The sequence below is a fragment of the Sus scrofa genome, chromosome 2 (assembly GCF_000003025.6).
Source record: "Sus scrofa isolate TJ Tabasco breed Duroc chromosome 2, Sscrofa11.1, whole genome shotgun sequence".
Lineage (NCBI taxonomy): Eukaryota > Metazoa > Chordata > Mammalia > Artiodactyla > Suidae > Sus > Sus scrofa.
In genome coordinates, this window is record NC_010444.4 from 25,359,777 (window position 1) to 25,382,057 (window position 22,281).

The window sequence follows — 22,281 nt, forward strand, 5'->3', positions numbered from 1 at the left end:
CAAGAGAAAAGGCTGGTATCAATAATATACAAGAAAATACATAAGGGATCCCTATAAATAAGAAAAGGCCAAAGAAGCACGAAAGAAATCCCAACAAAGGATATGAACATAATAGAAGTGTGAAATGGCTAATAAACCTATGAAAAGATAAAAAAGATACTCAAACTTACAATTATGATATAATTTCTTACCTATCATATTAAAAAAGTTTTGATTTGAGAATACCAATTGATGAGAGATTTGGGGAAAATTGGGGATTTTCATAAGTTGCTGATATAATATGATAAAGCTACTTTGAAATCACATGCTAGCACGTCCATTTTTTTGGTCTGTTTTCTCGCCTTTGAAATACTAACATGTGTAAAGGAGGCATGCACAAAAATAGTTATTGCAGTACTGTTGTAATACTGGAAACTGGAAACATCCCAAGCATCCATCAATAATGGGTGGCTAAATAAACTATGGAAATAACAAATGGGATATGACATAGAAATATTTAAAAATGAAGTAGACCTATCTTCTAGGTGTGTAGCTGGGTACAAGGCAACATCCAATGTTAATTTTCTTTAAAACTTGCAAAACAACACATACTATAAATATCATTTATAGAAAAAGCTATTCTTTTCTGAGTGATACATATGTATGTAAAAGACAAGATAAATCAATGACTAGAGAGACTAGCAGTGAAGACAGTAATAGGAAGAGTCTTAGACTTATTTAAATTTACTCCTATTGTCTAATTAAGTTTTAATACACAGAAAGGGAGGGAGGGGAAAAGGGAGGACCGCCGTGTGGCTTCTGCTTCAAGTACCTCTCTCCAAGAGTTTAAGTATAAATATTGGGGCACTGATTCCTTCGCATTCAAACATATAAGTCAACAGGTATAAGAGAGGGGTTTTTTAATCTAATGTTCACATACTGATTTCAGGGAGGGAGTCTGAAACCCCTCAAATTGTATGCAAAATTTAGAATGAACATGTACTTTTCTATGAAAAGGGGCTTGAGTGTTCCTCAGAATCCCTCAAAAGTTTAACTTTCCTGGGGAGTTCCCGTCGTGGCACAGTGGTTAACGAATCCCACCAGGAACCATGAGGTTGCGGGTTCGGTCCCTGGCCTTGCTCAGTGGGTTAAGGATCCAGTGTTGCCGTGAGCTGTGGTGTAGGCTGCAGACGCGGCTCGGATCCGGAGTTGCTGTGGCTCTGGCGTAGGCCAGTGGCTACAGCTCCAATTCGACCCCTAGCCTGGGAACCTCCATATGCCGCAGGAGCGGCCCAAAGAAATAGCAAAAAGACAAAAAAAAAAAAAAATTTAACTTTCCTAGTGTAAAGAACATTGCATAAAGAGAAAAGAGACCTAAGCTCCATTCCTAGTTACTGTCCTTCAAATTGCTGTATGAGCTTGGGAAAGTCACTTTACATCTCTGAGTTTCTGTTTCTCAATTTCTAAGTGAGGAAAATGGGTCAAATCAGAATGTACAAATTCACAGCCTGCAGCCTATATAACTTTTTTTTTTTTTTTTTTTAGTTTTTAGCATGTTGTCCTACACAACATACTAGGAATTTTTAATTATTGCCAACATTTAAAAATCAGGAAATAAGACATAATAAAGATTTCTAGCTTCTTCTTAAAATCTGAAAGGTATGACTGCACTGAGCTCCCTTTCCCATTTAGCAGCAACTGGCTGAAGGTGAGCAGCAGCTTTAAGCAAGGCAAGCTCTCTGCAGTGTTCCAGTTAGCCTGGCCAGCGTCTCTCATTTACATTAACTTTTGGGTCCCTGCAGACATTGGAAGTTGCTATCTCTGAAAGCAATTCTCTAACAGTTGTCTACCTCTAAGGGTTCTTGCATTTGAACACCAAGAAAGTTGAAATGTCTTCTTAAAAGGGGTTCAGAATACCTCATTAACATATGTTCATCCATTCACTCCAAAATACAGAAATAATACAGTTCATTGTAAAGGGAACGTCCTTTGAATGGGCAATGGGGCAGAAACAAAGGTGGAATATGGTAGGTAAAAGCGGCATCAGAATAGGAAGTATTTCTTGACAACTGGCCTCTACACCTTCATAGGAGTCAGTCTAGTTTAATGCCAATAACCATCTGGGCATCAAAGGAAAGGTCATGTGTCAGTAGAAATCTAAGTGTGAACCACCTAAATATCCTAAACGGCTCCTGAATGTTGAATTCTATATGACAAAGAATGAGAAGAAGCTGAGTTCAGAAAGAATACTGACTGCCTATCTTTTTTTTTTTTAGTCCCAGTGGCCTTGTGTTGGTACCACCACACCACGTCCACAAATTCATTACCATCTTCTTCATATGACATGATTTACCAACTCCAAATCCATTTTCCATTAGGCAATCACCTTTGTACAGTTGCTTAGATCCAAAATCATTTTTGTGTGGAAGAAAAACTATCACCATGTCATTTCAGACCTAACTCTAATACACAGGCCAAGTTCCAGTACTCTTCACCACCGCCACATAGTGACACTGCTCCTACTCACCAACCTTATGGTCTATTCTCCACACAGGAGCCAGAATGAAATTTTAAGAACATGAATCATATCACTCATTCTCCTGCTTAAATAGTCTACGGCTACTCAGGGTGAAATCCAAAATCTTCATCACAGCCTACTTGGGAACGTGACCTCATCTACTACTCCCCACCCAGCACCCTTACTCATTATACTCTAGCCATCTTTTATCTCCCAGTAAGCTTGTCCTCTCTGAGTCTCTACACTCGCTACTTCCTCCAACTGGATGCCCCCAAATCCGCCCACCACTGGCTCTAACTATTCCAAGGAAACTATCTTAAGAAAAATCCTTCTCAGACCCTTAAAGAGTCTCCCTCTCATTCCCCCATCCCAGTCACCCTCCTTCTCCTTCCCCATGTTTGTTCACAGCATTTATCATTATTTGAAGTGTCATTTACTGTTTAACTTGCTTTTGTCTGTTTTGCTTATACAATAAAAACTCCATGAGGAGTTCTTCTGTGGCACAGCAGGTTAAGGATCTGGTGCTGCAATGTGGTGTGGGTCATTGCTGTGGTGCAGTTTCAACCCCTGGTCCAGAAGCTTTCATATGCTGTGGGTGCAGCCAAAAAAAAAAGGAAAGAAAAAAAAGCTCCATGAGACCAGGGACTTTGAACTGTTCATTGTTAAATTCCCTATAGCCCTAAGTAGGCCACCTGATTGAATGAACAAATCAAAGGAAAAAAACACCATGCCATTAACTTCAAACAATATATAAAAAATATCTTAACATTCATATGCCGCAAGTGCGGCTATAAAAAAGCTATATATATATATATATATATATATATATATATAGAGAGAGAGAGAGAGAGAGAGATCCATCTACATATCTTAAATATTCTATCTCAAAGAACTGTGGTAAAAATTAACCGAGATAATACGTAGGAAGTTTATACTATAGGGCCTGGTGCATACTAAGTTCTCAATAAATTTTAGTCATCATTATTCTTATCGTTACTATTAAGTGATAAACAATATATTAAGTGACTGACTACTAAGTATCAAGTACTGAGCTAGAGAAGTGCCGAATGGAAAAAAATGAACAAAACAACCTGTTACTAATTGAAATACTCTGTAAAATATCTAGGAAGGAAAAAAATCCAGATAGGGATAGAACAGTTTTAATAGTCTGATCAGAATATTCAGAAAATATTTAGCTACGAAATACCTTCACAGAGATACTAAACATCAGGAGAACATGTCAGTACAATTTAGAAAGATTAAATGTAAGCGGGGATAATTGAGAGTAGAGCCTGAATGGGATGGCAGAATGAAAATATACTTAAGGGTTAGACCTCAATTCAAATCCTAGTCCTTCTACTTATTAACTAGGTGACCTTCAGCAAAGCTCAACCTCTTTGAATATAAGTTTCCTCATCTATAAAATGAGAATCAGAATAACATGGCTTATTGTAGAAGTTATACTGAAATCAACTGAAATAATGAGTGAAAAACACCTGACCTAAAGCCACTTAATAACTATTATTATTATTACTATCTGATCTCTGGAAAGAGCCTCAAAATTCAACAGCAGACAAGAGTTTCTAGACTCCCTTAGTTTTATGACCTCAGCCAAAGGCTAGCATTTCCATTCTTCACTCATATGAAGTGAGAGTCTACCACGCAACACAGGTTATACTTGGTCAGGGTCCACAAACACACAAATTACAGAGACGAGAAGAGCAGGGATAACCTCTTTCCCCCATCACCTACTAGAAAGAAAATGGAGGCTATTTTCTAAGCAGAAAGTAAAGGGTGTATTGCCCCTACCTTCCCTCAGTGTCTATAAAAATTTCCCACAGTTCAGAATGTAAAACAGAATTTAAAGAGGACAACCAGCAAGACTTGTGAATCTAAAATTAGACACACCAGCTGTGTTTTGGTTAGCTAGTGCATAAGGCACCAGCAGGACACTGAAATATACAGGCGCCTCTTCTCTGAAGAAAGGTTTTTCACCAGCCTATCTACCCACCAGAATAGAGCATGCAGAAGGAGCAGAAGGAGAGGGGGCTGAACAGTTTTCACCCAAAGAAACTTGGTGTCCGAACTTCTACTTCTGCCAGACTGGTCTAGAATTGAACTCAGAAAAGAAACTTATATGGCTCTATAATGGTAATATATAACAGTAAGAGTCACTAATTGCTGAAGGATTATTATATTCCAGGCTCTGTGCTAAGCTTTTTACATGTATCATCTTGTCTGTTCCTCACTACAACCCAAAAAGGAGAAATAATTATTATGCCCATTTTACAGACTAGGAAACGAAGACTCAAGAGAGACCAAGTGAACTATCCAACATGACACAGCTAATAAGTAGCAGAGTCAGGACTCAAACTCACAGACTGCAAAGCCAATTAAGGCAAGACCATTTGGTCCTCCATATTCATTCTCTCATTTTTCCCTAATAACACACTCCAGCGTTTAGCTGGACACATCATGGCCCAAAGAACTAGATAAGGTCATGGGACTGAACTCCGACCAATGAAACATAAGCAGCAATGTGTCCAACTTCTAGACAGTATCTTAAGATAGACGGGCACTATATTCTTCACTTTCATATGTCTGCTATCCTGGAATTCAAATATACTGGATGGACCTCTAACACTCATCTTGTTCCATGACAAAAACTATACCCTAACGATGGCAGAACAGAGGTAGAAAGAGCCTAGATTCCTAATAACTTTATGGTTCCTCCATACCAGTTTTAGAATGACCACATCCAGACTTCTTCTATATAAGAGAATAATAATAAAACATCCATCTTGTTTGAGCTGCTGTTATTTTGGATATTTCCAAATTATTTCATTATTTCAGATGTGGTTAAATGTAACGTTAACACTGATATACTAAATCACCATGCAAAACTATCTCTTTCAGTTCTCATTGATGCCCTGGAGCTATTTGAGATTATTATACTTCATATCATACATTTACCAAATATTTCACATACATCTACTCTCCAACAGGCACAGTGCAAGGTGCTGGGAAAACAAAGATGAATAACATACAGTCCTAACCCTAGAAGAAGAGTTTATAACCCAAGAGGGACAGATACATGGGAAGAAATAATATTGATATAGTATACTATATTTAATGCTATAATAAATGTGCATACGCTGTTGCTGTGAGAACACAAGGGGCAGCTGCCTAGTTGTAACTACCTGGTGAAATCCTATCCATTTTTGAAGGCTCACCTCAAATACCACTTCCTCTAAGAAATCTTTCCTGATTCCATGCTTCCAGCTGAAATGAACTTCCCTTTTCTCTGAGCCTCCATGACATATTATTTGTACCTCTCTTCTGATATTCCTATCTAATATATAAATAAGCACATGAAAAGACTATAAGCTTCTTGATGTGAGGAATCTTTCTTTGTTCTTCTCAATACCTGTCACATGGCTCACCATAAGTGCTCAGAAATTATTCACATAAATGAAATCAACTTAAAAAATACTAGTTTTGGACAATAAAGCTAACTATATGGTATAGTTTGGACATATAACAAATGCTTTCTTTAATATTCTATTGAAATTAAAATATTACTCTGCTACCTGACCAAAAACTAGCTATACATATATATACACATACACACACACACATATCTGAAGTGAGTTTAATTTATATAATTAAATGTTCAACAAGAATAATTTAGCACATCACAATGTATGTCAGAGGCACTGGTTATCTGCCATAAATTATGGATTGAATACTTAGTGTATTTGGAATATTTTGGTTGGTTTTATTTTTCTCATTAGTTCATTTTTACCATTTGAAAATGACATCAATACTGATTTTTTTAATCCCCTGATGCCATGCTGGCTTGATTCCCATCACAGCCACACATACACACACACACAAAGGATTCTCATCTCTACCCCATATATCAGGACTAAAGTTTGTGTTTCACTTCTTCTTTGTCTATACTCTGTCTCTTCTGAGAGGTCCATGAGCATCTGCGCTTCTTTCTGCCACACAGCAAATTTAGCCCCTGGCTCTGGATATAAAACCACGGAACAGAAACAGAAGCATGAAACAGCTAGTTATTCCGGTATGAACTGTAACTTCAAGCAGAAGACACATTGAGCAGTGGCACAGATAGATCTCTGGCTTCTCAGTCTTGGGTCAGATACAAGGGAAGAGAAAAGAAATGGACAGGCAGGGCAACTTCCACATTGTGGGCTGTGGTTGAGAAAAGGTGGTACCACAGACACACAGTCCTTTATCCCCAGAGGGGCTTGAGAATACTACACCTACTGCAATCAGCAACCTCACCCTGAAAAGCAATCATCTAATAGTATAATATGCCTATTAACCCATTCTATTTTGACTGAAAGTTCACGGAAGAGAAAAAGAGGGCACTGGATTCTTGGGGAGAGAGCAGAGAAAGTTTGCACCTTTTCTCTCAAGAGTCAGCTACTAAGACTCCTCTACCACTTTCAACTGCATGACCCTCAGCAAGTTATCTGATCTTTCTATGCCTCACTTACCTTCCTGTGTAAAAGAGATAATAAACTGCACCTCTAGGATTGTTATGATGATCAAATGTGTTAATACATATGCAGTGCTTACAACAATGCCTGGCACATAGAATCAGATAAATGCTGGTTATTATTATTAGTTGACCCTTAGACAGGTTTGAACTGGGCAGATCCACTTACAGGTGGATTTTTTTCAATGGTAAATACTATAGCACTGTGTAATTCAGGGTTGGCTGAATCCACAGACGCAGAGGAACTGTGGCTACAGAGGGTCTCACTAAAAATCATACTTGGATTTTCAACTGCGAGAAGGTCAGTGCTCCTAATCCTGGAGTTATTCTAAAGTCAACTGTAATTATTTCTCAAGAATTGGGCTGCACTCAAAAGTTGACCAGTGAGTAAAGGAGGAGCAAGGAGACATTTTCTAAGCTAGTGCTTGAGACATTACATGACTCTTGCTCATGAGGCACCATATGAAAAAGAATCAGAGAGAGAACATGCCAGAGGACTCTCTGTTCCCTCTCTCAGATCCCTGTCTCCCAGACATCAACAGTAATAAGTTGTCTTGATAGTATGTACTCTTAATTCTATGGTCTTCCTCCTAAAAACCAGTAACTCCAGTCTAATCATGAGATGAACATAAGACAAATCACAATAGGAAGACATTCTACAAAATACCTGACCATCCCTAAAGGTTTTGATTTAAGGCTGGGGTGAGGCCAATCACAGGATTTTCTAGACCCCCCCCAACAGGTGAGTCTAAAATGTGGCAACAAGGTGAGAGACACATGGTTTACTTTGTTAAACTATTTCCTCCTCTCTCTCACTCCACTCAACTCCATAATGACCTTTCTGCTGTCCCTACAACACCCTAAGTTCACCTCTACCTTAGAGTCTTTGTAGTCACATTCTTTCTGCCTGAACCGGTCTTCTCCCAGACTTTTTCTTGATTCTTAGATTGTAAAGTGTAATTTCAATAATTAAGATTGTGAGGAGAGTCCATGCTCTTAAGAGAACTGGATGGCTTTCCCCTCCACTTAACCCTGTAGAAGCCCCCTAGGCTCTCTTTAACGACATTTCACCACCATGAACGTTGAATCCTCTGAAAAACTGAGCTACTATAAAACAGAGTCCCCATAAGTTCATACTTCCTAGATAGAGTAGTATTTTCACCTGTAAGAACCACACTGCTACTTTCATTTTTGTTTGTTTGTTTGTTTTTTGGGTTTTTTTTTTGTCTTTTTGCCATTTCTTGAGCTGCTTCCCATGACATATGGAGGTTCCCAGGCTAGGGATCTAATTGGAGCTGTAGCCACCGGCCTACGCCAGAGCCACAGCAATGCAGGATCCGAGCCACGTCTGCAACCTACACCACAGCTCACGGCAGTGCCAGATCCTTAACCCACTGAGCAAGGCCAGGGATCGAACCTGCAACCTCATGGTTTCTCGTCGGATTCGTTAACCACTGCGCCACGACGGGAACTCCCTACACTGCTACTTTCAATTCAAGAGCCATCTAATGCCTTTACAAAGAGATGTATGAACTGAACTAATCATCTCTGCTATGAATCACTGGACATTGCACAAAAAGCACTGAATGGAAACACAGTAGGGGGGTTTCCCAAATCTTTACACTATCTCGTAATTCGGGTCTCTGCAATAATGTCATATCCTCAAAGACACCTTCCTTGACCACCTGATCAAAAAGTAACTCCCTCCTGCCACACTACTCACTCTTCCATTACTGTGACTTATTGTTTTCACAGTATACACTACCATCCGAAATTACTCTTCCTTATCTCTCTCCTCAGCTAAAGGGTAAACTCCATGGAAGACAGAGCTCTGTCGTCTTCTTTTTTTTTTTTTTTTTTTTTTTTGTCTTTTCTAGGGCTGCACCCGAGGCATATGGAGGTTCCCAGGCTAGAGAGCCGCTGGCCTACACCAGAGCCACAGCAACATGGGATCTGAGCCGTGTCTGCGACCTACACCACAGCTCACAGCAACACCGGATCCTTAACCCACTGAGCAACGCCAGGGATCAAAACTGCAACCTTATGGTTCCTAGTCGGGTTCATTAACCACTGCGCCACAACGGAACTCCAGGGCTCTGTCTTCTTCACTGCATACCTCCAGACTTATTATAGGTTAAGAAAGTACATTTTGAAGGGTAGACTGAGATGGAGAATCCCAGAACTGCAGGCCTTACTTTAACTTTCCATGGAAACATTCGAAGCAGCTTCAATTGACACCAAGCCATTCCCTTTACCTTAGTCTTAGCTTTTGTCTTGTTCTGTACAAACCATAAAACACTGACGGAACCATTGTGTAGCCAGTACTTCATGGTTTCATTAGAAGGTACCCCAAATCATTTTGGCACAAATAATAAAAATATAAATAGTGACATTATAGCAGACATTCACCCTTCTGCCACCCTACCAGAGCTGCTTATGAACAGACTACAGAACCAGAGCCCTGACCATTATGAGACACAGCAGTTGCATACCTCCACCTCCAGCCCCTCTAGAGACGCAGCTGTTCTGAGCACATGCCTATGTGCTTCCAGCCACCCTGCTACTAGTGCCTCCTCACTGGCTCCCCTCTACACCTGTTCCCACTGTTATTTAACCAAACATTCTTCTCTCCAAATACCCATCTTAAAGGCAAACTCTAGGGAAAAGGGTATAGCTTCAAAAGCTTTGGATCTGCCCATAACAAAGCTATGTTAAGAGCTCCATAGATGCTTATAAATATGTGCTAAACTCTGCCAACCACTTCTCCCTTTGCCATTTTATGAGACTCCACCTCTGCTTCAGGTGGTCTTGGAGTGAACAAGACAAGTGCTTTTCAAACCACAGGACATGACACATGAGAGTGCAATGAAATCAATTTATTGGGAGAATCCAGAAATTTTTCTGAGCAAAAGAGAATAAAAACAGAACACATCATATGCAGTAAGTTAAACAGTGTTCCATTTGAGTTAGTTAAAGGTATAGCTCTCTGTATGTGTGTGTGAGAGAGAGAAACAAACCACAATGTAAACTATATTTCCCCTACTGTAGGTTACGTTCAAAATATTTTTTTTTTCTTTTTAGGGCCACTCCTGAGGCATAAGGAAGTTTCCAGGCTAGGGGTCAAATCGGAGCTGCAGCTGCTGGTCTATGTCACAGCACGGTGGGATCCAAGCTGCATCTATGACGTAAGCCGCAGCTTGTGGCAATGCCGGATTCTAAGCCCATGAGTGTGACCAGGGATCAAACTCGCATCCTCGTGGATACTAGTTGGGTTCTTAACCCACTGAGCCACAACAGGAACTCCCCAAATAATTTTTTTTTTTTTGTCTTTTTGCCATTTCTTGAGCCGCTTCCCATGACATATGGAGGTTCCCAGGCTAGGGGTCAAATCGGAGCTGTAGCCACCAGCCTACGCCAGAGCCACAGCAACGCGAGATCCGAGCCGCGTCTGCAACCTACACCACAGCTCACGGCAACGCCGGATCGTTAACCCACTGAGCAAGGGCAGGGACCGAACCCGCAACCTCATGGTTCCTAGTCGGATTCGTTAACCACTGCGCCACGACGGGAACTCCCCAAATAATTTTTTAAACTACTGGTCTAGAGTTCTAAATATATCTAATTGTACTTATATTGTTCAACAAAAATGATTCATTAAATGTAACTATGAATGCAAATTCCCTTGACAACATAAGAATTTTCATATGAAAATATCCATGAGTCAGATCAAACCTCTTTGTCAGACCCAATGATCCATTTTCAGAACCAGAAATCATGGTCACTGTAAGATAAAGTGGCATATCTTAGATAAGTGGTCGTAATATAGGCTATGACGCTACATTTCTATGATAAAGTTGGAATACAGGTTCAATTCAAATCTGGACCCACAGAATCCTTTGGTGACCAAGCCCTCTGAAACCAGCACAGGAAGAAAGGCAGGACTTTAAAAGTCGCTTCAGTGGCTGAAGGTTAAACTTAACCCTTCAAGGTGTTCACCTTAGTCCTTCTGGAATAGCTTTCAGGTTGCCTCTGCCCTGATCCCTTCTTGCCCTGATCCCTTCAGTCACCATGGTTTTCTGCCCATTCTGGCCTAAAGTTTGCTTAATTCTAAGTATCAGCAGCCCTTGGTGACACTTTGGCTTTCTACCACCAATATCATTCACTCACAGCTCAGTCTGGCATCAAAATCAAAACATACATTGTTCAAATTCCTCTCAACTCTAAACTTGTATGTTTAACTAGACTCCTATTAATAATAAAAAACAATAGCCAACATTTAAAGATCACTTAAAATGCATAAGCATGGTTAAAGTGTGTTACCACCAACTAAGTTGTTTTATTCTCACAAAACACTATTTCTTTATACCCATTTTTTAAACAAACAAACAAGGCCAAACTGTTACCTAACAAGGTCAAAAAGCAAGTGCAAAACTAAGATACTTACTGTCCCTCCTCTCTAATCCCACTCTGTGTTTTATTTTTTCCTTGTAACACTTCTTACATGTTTATTTGCTTATCTGTTCTTCTCTACTTCCTTCCAATACGATGTACACTCCAGTAGTAGTACTCTCCAGCAGGCTTTTTCTGTTTTGTTCACAGCTATATTCCCAATGCTTAGAAGCCATCTGCCCTTGGCCAATACTCAATAAATATTTGCTGAATGAATGAATGCAATATTACAAAGACCGTCTTCTTTCATCACCATGCCGAGCCATTTTTAATATTTCAAGAGACCTACTCTCCTGTCAGTAAGCAAATGTACATTGCCCTCAAAATATATGAAACTAGAGCTGAACTGAAACTAATTAAAGCTACAACCAAGCTCTGACCAAGTTCAAATTTTTTAAACACATATCTAGTATTGAATAAAAAAAAAAGTGCATGAGATGAGAACCATTAAATGTGCCATATGATCAAGAATCAGATCTCCAGAGATGAAGTGAAGTGGATCTTTTAAAAAATAGGCATTCTAGGGTTGAAAAACACAAAATCATAACTTAAGAATTTAATAAATGACACTCACTGGAGTATATGCAGCTATAATAAATAAATAGTAAATAAATAGGCAGATCTATAGAGTGATTTCCAAGACATACTGCTAAGTCAGAAAAGCAAAACATAAAAGAGAAGCTATATCACTCCCAAGCCCACAATTCCAGTTGAACCACAAGGAGAACGTCAGACAAACCTAAACTGAAAGACAGTCTGCAAAATACTGATGAGCATTCTTCAAAACTATCACAATCACCAAAATCAAGAAAATGTATATGGCTAGAGGACCATGGTACAGAAGTTATTAGAGGAAAAACTGGTGAAATCCTAATAAGGTTCGTAGTTTAGTAACTGTTCCAAGTGCCAACATAAGATAGTGCAGGAAGCAGCCCTTGATTTGAGTAAATTTACTGATCACAAGTAAATTTACTGAGCATCAGATGTGAATCTGATGCTCTAGGTGGGAAATTTAAAGGAGATCCTTTCCATACAGACTTGGGACCCTCCTACCACTGCCAAAGAGGAAAATTCTAGAGTAAAAACAAACTAAAGTAAACCTGCCACTAATTCACCCTCCAAAGAGGGCTGTGAGGAGCGGTGGCGGTGCCTTGCAACATAACAAAAGGGGTAAAGGGGTGGGTGAAGAGGGGGAAGAAAGAAAAATCCCTTAGGCTGTAAACTTGGGAAGCCACCTCCTGATAATTTGGTCCAAGGAGTCTCAATTAATTTAGTTTAAGGGAGTTCTAAACAAATTGTACTCTTAGGTTTCAGCAGAAGCAAACTCAAATCCTCTTTTGAAGAATACGGCTTTGGGTCGAGATTTGAAAAATCCCCACAAATGATCTTTTAGAGGCAACAAGAGGCTACTCAAACATAAGAAGCACAAAAGGAAACAAGGAAACATGAAAAAACACCATCAAAAAAAAAAAATAGCTGTAGAAATCAACCATGGGAAAAGGAAAGAGAAAAAACCTACTCCATGGAGACTAAACAACATCCTACTAAAAAACCAATGGGTCAATGAGGAAATCAAGAAGGAAATTAAAAACTACCTTGAAACAAATGATAATGAAGACACAACCGCTCAAAATCTATGGGATGCTGCGAAAGCAGTGCTCAGAGGGAAATTTATAGCAATACAGGCCTTTCTCAAAAAAGAAGAAAGATCCCAAATTGACAACTTAACCCTCCACCTAAATGAATGAGAAAAAGAAGAACAAAAAAGTCCTAAAGTCAGCAGAAGGAAGGAAATTATAAAGATCAAAGAAGAAAAACAATAGCTGGCAGAGAGAAATCCATGAAGTATTCATATACTGTAATTATCAGTGTCAGATTATATATCAATATGCTTACTATTATTAAAGGAATAAAAAGGAGAGCTACAGTATGAAAAAAGATAATAGGGTATGATTCACAAATTTATACAAGTAATTTAAAAATTCAGACAAAATGGACAAACTTCTAGGAAAACATAACTTATCAAAATTGACTTAAGGAAAAATAGGCAACCTGGACAGACTTAAAACCACCAAATAAACTGAATCCATAGTCAAAAATACCATACAAAACCACAAAATTCTCTCTCCCTCTCTCTCTTTAGGTCCAGACAGCTTTCATGGTCATTGCTACCAATCATTCTAGGAACAAATATTCCAATCTTATACAAACACTTCCAGAGCATTAAAAGAGAGAAAATATGTGAGAAACAACATACTCTGACTCATACTATAAAGCCAACATAACCTTGATAGCAAAATCTCATGAGGGCAGTAGAAGAAATTTACAAGCTAATTTATACCATAAATATAAATGAAAAAAAATCTACATAAATTATTAATAAACTAAATTCAAATACATAAGGCTACTTCAGCATGACCAACTTAAGTTTACCACAGAAATGCCACGTTGTTTTAACTATAAAATATAATAATGATACAAAGGGATGGAAATAAGACCGTATATATGCACATGTGTACTTGCAAACAGAAACAAAAGATAAGCAAAAAAACTAATAAAAGTGATTACCAAAGGTGAAAGAGAGGCTTTTGAGACACGTGAACATACTACTAACGTTTAAATTTAATACGTATATCAATTAATGTAATTCATCACATTAATAGTGTAAAAGAGTAAAATGACATAAACATCCATAGATGCAGGAAAAGCATTTGATAAACTTCAGTATCCATGCAATATTAAGAAAAACTCTCAACAAACTAGGATTAGAAGGGAACTTTCTTAACCTGATGAAATATATTTGTGGGAGGATAAAAACCTACTAACTGTGAAAGGTTATAAATTGTCCCTCAATTACCACCAAGGTGCAAATACCCACTATCACTTCTATTCAACTTTATATTGGAGGTCCTATCCAAAGCATTAAGGCAAGAAAGCTAATAATAATAACAGGCATAAGGATTGAAAAGAAACAAAAACTGTTCCTCTTGCAGATAATGTGATCATGCATGTAGAACAAATCTACAGATTTATTACTAGACTATATAAGAGAATTTGGGAGATACTTTAACACAAAAAAAAATACATAAAAGTTACTCATTTTCCTACACAATTAGAAAACAAAAAATTAAAACATTTTTATAATACTATAAAATTGTAAGTATTCAGGAATAAATTTCACAATGATGTACAAGATCTTTTGGAAAAAAATTATAAAACTTTATTGTAAGGCAAAACAATAAATGGACTACAAGACTTCATTTTGTAATGGTATTAATTCTCAATATATTGGTTTATAATTTCAAAACAATACAAAAAAAAGTCCTGCCAGCTTTTGTTTTTATGGCTGCATATGTGGCATATGGAAGTTCCTAAGCTAGGGGTTGAATCAGCACTTCAGCTGAGGCCTACACCACTGCCAGGGCAACAGCGGATCTGACGTGCATCTGCTACCTACATTGCTGCTTGTGGCAACACCAGATCTTTAACCCACTGAGCAAGGCAAGGGATCAAACCTGCATTCTCACATAGTAAGTCCTTAACCCACTGAGTCACAATGGGAACTCCCCAGCTTCTTCTTTTTTTTTTTTTTTTTTGCTTTTTAGGGCCACACCCATGCATATGGAGGTTCCCAGGCTAGAGGTTGAATCTGAGCTTCAGCTGTCGGCCACTGCCACAGCTACAGCCACGCCAGATCTGAGCCATGTCTGCAACCTACTCCACAGCTCACGGCAATGCCAGATCCTTAACCCACTGAGCGAGGCCAGGGATTGAACCCGCAACCTCATGCTTCCTAGTCGGATTCGTTTCTGCTGCACCACAATGGCAACTACCCTAGCTTCTTTTTAAAATGGAACTTCATGATTCTAAGAAATATAAAAGTCCAAGACTGACTGAGACACTCTTCTAGAAGAACAAAGTGGACAGACTTGCTCTACCAGATATTCAGACATGTTACAGAGCTATGGCAACTGAGAAAACATGTTGTTTACACAGGGATAAACTAACATGTCAATGGAACACAACAGAAGAGCAAGAAATACATCAGGCACAAATGGGCACTTGATATATGACAGTTGGCACAACAGATCAATGCAGAAAGAACAGGCTTTTCAATAAATACTGCTTGATCAGCTAGCTATCTGTAAGGGGATAAAAATGAAATTGAGCCCCTACCTCCACTACCCCAAATCAATACTAAGTGGAGCAAGACACAAAAAGTACTAACAATAAAGGAAATTATGGGTAAATTCTACTACCTTAAAATGAAGAACTTCTCTGTTGAATGCACAATTTTTTAAAGAAGAAAAGAAAAAGAAAAAAACCAAGAAGATATTTGCAACCCATGTAAACAAAGTCAAATATATATATGTACATAAATTCCTATAAATGAGGAAAAGATAGACAACCCGGTTGAAAAATGAGCAAAAGGCATGAATTTTCTTCCTTGCAAAAGAAGAAATACAAAAGATAAAGTCATCAGCCAGCAGAAGAATGCAAATTTAAACCACAAGAAGATACATATTACATAAACATAAAACTGACAAAAATAAAAAATTCTGTAATATCAAGTGTTGGTGAAGATACTGAGCAACAGGAACTCTCACGCTCTTCATGGCAACACAAACTGGTACAACCACTTTGAAAAATAGTTGGCAACATCTAGTATTACTGAAGATATGCATTGCGTATGACCCAACAATCACACTACTAGATTTATATTCCACTTAAGTATATGCATATGTGCAAAAGGAGACATGAACAAGAATGTTTATGCTAGCACTGTTTATAACCAGAAGCTCCATAATCTGGAAATCAAATGTCATCCTTCCCAGAACAGGTAACTTGTGGCATATTCATAAATTCTATACAGGAGTGAAAATCGACCAACCATAGCCACCCACTGGATGAAATTCTCACAATGTTGAAAAAATGAAGCAAAATCCAAAAGAATGCATGATAACAATACAATACCAATTGTGTCAAGTTCCGTAAGTTTAGAAATGCATACGTATGTATCAAGTTCAGTAAGTTTAGAAATGCAGACGTATGTGGTAAAAATATAAAGAGAAGCAAGGAAATTATCCCCACGAAAGTCAGGATAAGCGTTATCTATGGGAAAGGGAGATGGTTATAATAGCAAAATTACTTTTTTAAAAAGGCATAGGGCTTCAATATCGTTAATATTCTATTTTTTAATCTAGGTGGAGATTACATCAGTGTTTGCTTTATAATTGTTTGTTAGACTATGCATGTGTACCATACATTAAAAAACAGAAAATCTTAAAACGGGATTTTCATTTTCAAAGTATTTGTCATCCCAAGCCACCAAATGCAAGGTTGCTTAGGCAAACAAAAGATGTCATAATGACATTAACTAATGAACCAATCAGGCCACACAGACTTTCTTCCCTAGTTAATTTCAGCAGTCTCTCCACTGATTATAAATATCCACACCATAAATAAAAGGCGAATCCTTTACAAATTCATTCATTCAACAAATATTTACTAGTATTTATAATATTTCCAAACACTGTTCTAGGGGATCAGCAAGGTTCAAGATAGATAAAAGCCCTGCCCTTTTGCAAAAGATAAAGGACACAGTCACCTCCACTCCCTCCCAATTTTGCCTCAACCCTCTTATCCTCCTTTCCAAACAAGCACCAAACATGAAGAACCTAAAAGGAATTCACCGTATACATAAAGTTATTATTAAAGCCATAGCCTTTGAGTTCTCACTGTGGCACAGTGGGTTAAGAATTCAATTGCAGCAGCTCGGGTCCCTGGGGAGGATCGGGTTGGATCCCCAGCCCTGCTGCAGTGGGTTAAAGGATCCCACCTTGCCAGAGCTGCCATAAGTCACAGCTGCAGCTCGGATTCAATCCCTGGCCCAAGAACGTCCATGTGCTGCAGGTGCAGCCATAAAAAACAAAAACAAAAACAAAAACCCACAAACAAAAAAAGAACAAAAAAAATCCCATAATCTTAGGAAGTCTTTACAGAGGAACTATCTGCTTGACTTCATCTGACTAAACCATGGTTCGTCCTGTTTTCAAGAAGACAAAGTAACTGCCCTGTCAAGAGCCTTGAGTCGAGGCCCTTAGTCTCAACAATGGAGATACTGTGGGAACTAGCTTAAGTGGAGCCAATATCCAAAGAATGTTTTACTTGGGATCCGAAGAGTTGCCATTTTCTGGGAATTGGATACTAGATTTTGTGTATACATTAATATGTTTCTTGAGTCCAGAAACTTTCATCTGATTCTCAAAGCAGTTCAATCAGAAAAGGTCCATAAGCACTGCTCCCAACAAGCTGAACAGACCAACCTTTGGGGGACAAGGTGAAAGGTGAGTGTGACCCCAGGAAAGCCACCTGAGTTGCAACCCAGGTGTCCTGACCGCTAGGCCTGTACTCTGAATGCCCAATACTTACTCTTAGTTCTTCGAAGGCTTCATCTAGGGTGGAAAGCTGATGACCCTGGTGAGCCCCAATGACTGGGCACAGGACACAGATGAGCTGCTTATCTTCCTGGCAATAGGTACTCAAATCGAGCCCATGGTCCAGACACTTCCTCTTGGCCACTCGCTCTGCTTCCATTTCTATTTCCGGATCAAATTCGCTTTCTGCCTCAGTTTCTCCCTCTGCCTCTGATTCTCCTTCTTGGTTGTCTTCCTCTGCTTCACTCTCTTGCTCATCCTCCATTTCCTCCTCACTGTCCTCCTCACTCTCTTCCTCGCTCTCATCCTCACTCTCTTCCTCCGTCTCGCTCTCTTCTTCGGACTCACTGTCTTCCTCAGACTCGCTCTCTTCCCCTGCCTCGCTTTCTAGGGCCTTCTCCTTCTCCACCTGGGCCTCGACTTCTTCCTCCCCTGTGCCGCCCCCTTGAGGTCCCGAGGCCCAGGCCTGGTGAGCACCGTGGACGTACTCGGCCAGGTGGTGCCGGGGGAACTTCTGCCCGTGCACCTCCGCATGACGGTGGCAGTAGCAGAAGCCACATTCTCGGCACACTTCCTCGGCCCCCGGAGCCTCGTCGGGCTCGCACTCATCACACGTGCCATCGTGCGGCAGCTCCTCGAAGGCCGCGCCCCCTCCGGAGGCCATGTGGGGGCCGTGCAGCGGCCCGGGGCTCAAGCCCACCGAGCTGGCCGCCTGGCCTCGGCGCGGCCTCCTTGCGTCTTCCTCCCCACCCGGGAGCCGTCCCGGGCAGCTGCCGCACCGCGTTCCACAGCCCCGCTGCCACCTACTCCTACAGCCCCCGCCAGGCCCAGGAGCACACACCCCGCCTTCTCGCCGGCTCCACGGCTAGGCACCCTCTGAGCTTCCTGCAGCTGCCGGGGCACTTCCGGCGCGGCCGTCCCGCGCCCCCGTCGGCCCCTGCGCCACGCCGCCCGCTCGCCCTCCCCGCTGCCCTGGCGAGAACACGGCACGATGGGCCCTCGCGCCGCCCCGGTTCCACTTTCCCTCTCAGCGTCAGGAGGCCCCCTTTTACTTCCTGAGTCATTTAAAGTGGCACTGGCCCTTTTCCGCTTTTCCCGCGGGGGCTCAGCATCCTCAGAAGGAGGGGGAGAATGGATGAGGTCTCCCACTTGCTCACGCTTACTCTGGAGGCAGAGGATTGGGCCCTGCACCCTCCACTCCTTCCCAGGAGGTGTCGGCCTGACTTTTCAAAGCCACTGGGCAGGTGTACAGGTGCATTTCAGTCTCTCTCCTTCCAGATTGTTACTGCCTGTTCAGTCTCCGTTGTGGCCTTTCTGCAAGGTGTGTGGACGGAGGGTTGTTTACCAGACTGAACCTTCCCCCTTGGCATTTCCAAGGGCCCAAGGAACAGTTATGTTTGTTCTCCTAGGCTCAGGGAATCAGAGTCAGGGCGAGCAAACACATTTTTGATCTAAAGCAATACTATGCTTTGTCTGTTTGCAAAGTGTGTTTGCATTCCTCCTCTCCTAGGGCTCAGAACTTCTAGGGTGGTAACCTCTGCACCTGCGCCTTTTTTCTTTTTAGAGAGAGAGAGAGAGAGCTTGCCTTGGGTTTGGCAGAGATGTCAGGTGAAGTAGTTGAGGCAAGACAGTATTTGTGGAATGAGAGTTCCAGTGTGCAGTCATTTTCCTTTCCATAAGGAGACTTAGTTCAGATTAAGTTCCAAAAGAAAGGAAACTGTTATTTATGAACCAAAACTAAAGTGCCAAGAATGGGACTAGATCTTTTTACTGCTCTTTATAAACCAGGTTGGGAAGAGCTACTGCCAGAAGATCCCCACATTCTGGTACTACAACTTACTGGCTTTGTGACCCTGGAGAAGTTATTTGATCATTCTGTTTTCCAGTGTGTGTGTAAAGTGGAAATTATAATAATACTGACTTCATGGGGCTAGTTTGTGGATGATATGTAAAGATGCCTGCTTTGCAGAGTATTCACTACATTTTAACTATTATCATTGGCCCTCATTAGACTTAGTGCACATAATAAGCCTTTGGAGGAGGTTTTAAACATTTTTAGCACATTGGACATTTGGGCTGGCTGCTGGTAGTGTAAGCCACCCCCCCACACACACACACCTTTTACTCCATATCTGTGTCTCTCCATTCATAGAAGAGCTTTTGATTTGTATTTGAGAGAGGAAATGGATGTTTTGATCTAGTCAGGCGAGAGGCTGGGGTGTGGTTGAAAAGAAGGAAGGAGGATAGGATTGTGTCTGTTTTTCATTGATTCCCCTAGATACTTTTGAGCTAAGATTTCCAAATGATCTTCACAGAAATGTCAGGGGATTAGGTGGGTAAAAAATCATTTAAAATAATGTTTAGGAGTTCTCATCATGGCGCAGTGGTTAACGAATCCAACTAGGAACCATGAGGTTGTGGGTTTGATCCCTGGCCTTTCTCAGTGGGTTAAGGACCTGGCATTGCCGTGAGCTGTGGCATAGGTCACAGACACAGCTTGGATCCCATGTTGCTGTGGCTCTGGCATAGGCCGGCAGCTACAGCTCCGATTCAACCCCTAGCCTGGAAACCTCCATATGCCACGGGAGCAGCCCCAGAAAAGGCAAAAAGACAAAAAAAAAAAATGATGTTTAATATTTTCACATATAATGAATGTGTGCTTAATTTCTGGGAAGCTTTTTCAGACATCTTACTGTGAGAAAAAAAATTTTGTTTTATTTACCTCAGAACAATTCTGTAGAATGGGGGGGGGGATATTCCAAAGGTTTGTTTGGTTCTAATTCCATATACATTTCTATTTTTCTCCAGTTCATTTCTCCAGAAATTATTTCTCTGCCTGCATTCTAAACAAGGATTAAATTGATGCACCATTCCAACAAAAATATTCAATAATTGTTGACTCAAACATCAATGTCAGTGTACTTATGAAAGTGTTTCTTGCTTATTTCTGCCTCCTCAAGCGTAAAAGGAAATAACTTAGCCTTTACAAGTATAACTTTATCACATTTAAAAATAGTTTGTCAATGAAAATAATTTTTTAATGTCTTAAAAGTACATGTTTTTGTGTCCAAGGTCTTTAATAGGGAGGAAGGTTTGTCTTTTTGTTATTATTGTTGTTACTGTTTGTTCGAGAAAGTTAAAATATCAAACTCTGCAGCACAGTATCTAACACTAACACTTCGCAAACCTTCTTTGAGTCCTCTGTGGTGAAAGGGTCTTAGAGACAGAAGTTGCTGGAACTGCTAAAAAGGGGCTTCATAAAATTCTCAGGATGGAATATGGCAGACCAATGAGATGGGCATTTTGTACCCCTCTGCACAGAAATCAGAATGGTCTGATTCCAAAGGAATTGGAAACTTTGATAGTATCTAAAGAAAGCAACCTTGTTATAGTAATCCGTTATGGTACAGAAAAATATTTCAAAATGCAACAGGTTAAAACAATGAATGTTTGTTTTCTCACATATTCCTGAGCTGCAATTATGGGAGTGGATTAGCTGGGTGGTCCAACTCAGGGTTTCTCAAGAGATTTCAGTGAAGATGTTGGCTGGGGCCATAGTCATTTGAAGAGTTGACTGGAAATGTAGGATTTACTTCCAAGATGGCTCCTTCATATGGCTATTGACAAGCAGCCTCACCACTTTCTCTTGGGTTGCTTGAGTGTCCTCAAGACATGGTAGTTGAATTCTCCCAAAGCAAGTGATCCAAGAGAGGGCAAAGTGGAAATGCAATGTCTATATGTCCTGAGCTCAGAAGTCACACATTGTCATTCCCAACATAGCCTATTAGTTACAGACATGAGCCCTATTTAGTGTGGGAGGGGATTATTTGTATAGGACATGAATATCAAGAGGTAGGGATCTTTAGGGCCATCTTTGAGGCTGGATACCATATTCTATATTTTGGTCTTCCAATGATATATGTCTCTTTTAAGTGCCAAATAATTCATTTCCTCCCAAGATGCTCCAAAGTCTCAACCCATTAATCATCAGCTCAAAGCCCAGAATCTTTTCATCTAAATCAGGTCCAGGTGTGGATGAGGGTCCTCAGTGTAGAGTCTTAAATGAAGCTCCTCAAGCGTATTTCATCTTCATCTGACTGTCTTCTAACCTACAATGGTGGGACAAGCTTAGAATAACTGCTACAGTCACTCCTGTTCAAAAAGAAGAAAACACAGGAGGCACAAAGGAGTCACTGGCCCATAGAAATCCTAAAATCCAGTTGGACCCATGTTAGAAGTCCCTGATTAAGGCTCAGTTCTACTTCTGCCTGGGAATGAATCTCCATGGCTCTTGACTTCACCTCTTGGGCTCTTCATTCCATACTCTGAGTCATCCTTCCTTTTCTATTAAAGGAAGCCCATGTTTGCAG

The 22,281-nt window shown here is 40.3% G+C and overlaps 1 protein-coding gene across 2 annotated transcripts in view; it reads right to left on the reverse strand.

The window, feature by feature from the left end:
- Positions 1-18,962, reverse strand: part of TRIM44 (tripartite motif containing 44) — a 103,546-nt gene extending 84,584 nt beyond the window's left edge. For both annotated transcript variants that reach the window (XM_003122865.4, XM_005660994.2), the window contains exon 1: positions 17,907-18,962. In XM_003122865.4, coding sequence (XP_003122913.1) covers positions 17,907-18,575 — 669 coding nt within the window. In that variant the 5' untranslated portion in view covers positions 18,576-18,962. The remainder of the gene's footprint in view (positions 1-17,906) is intronic.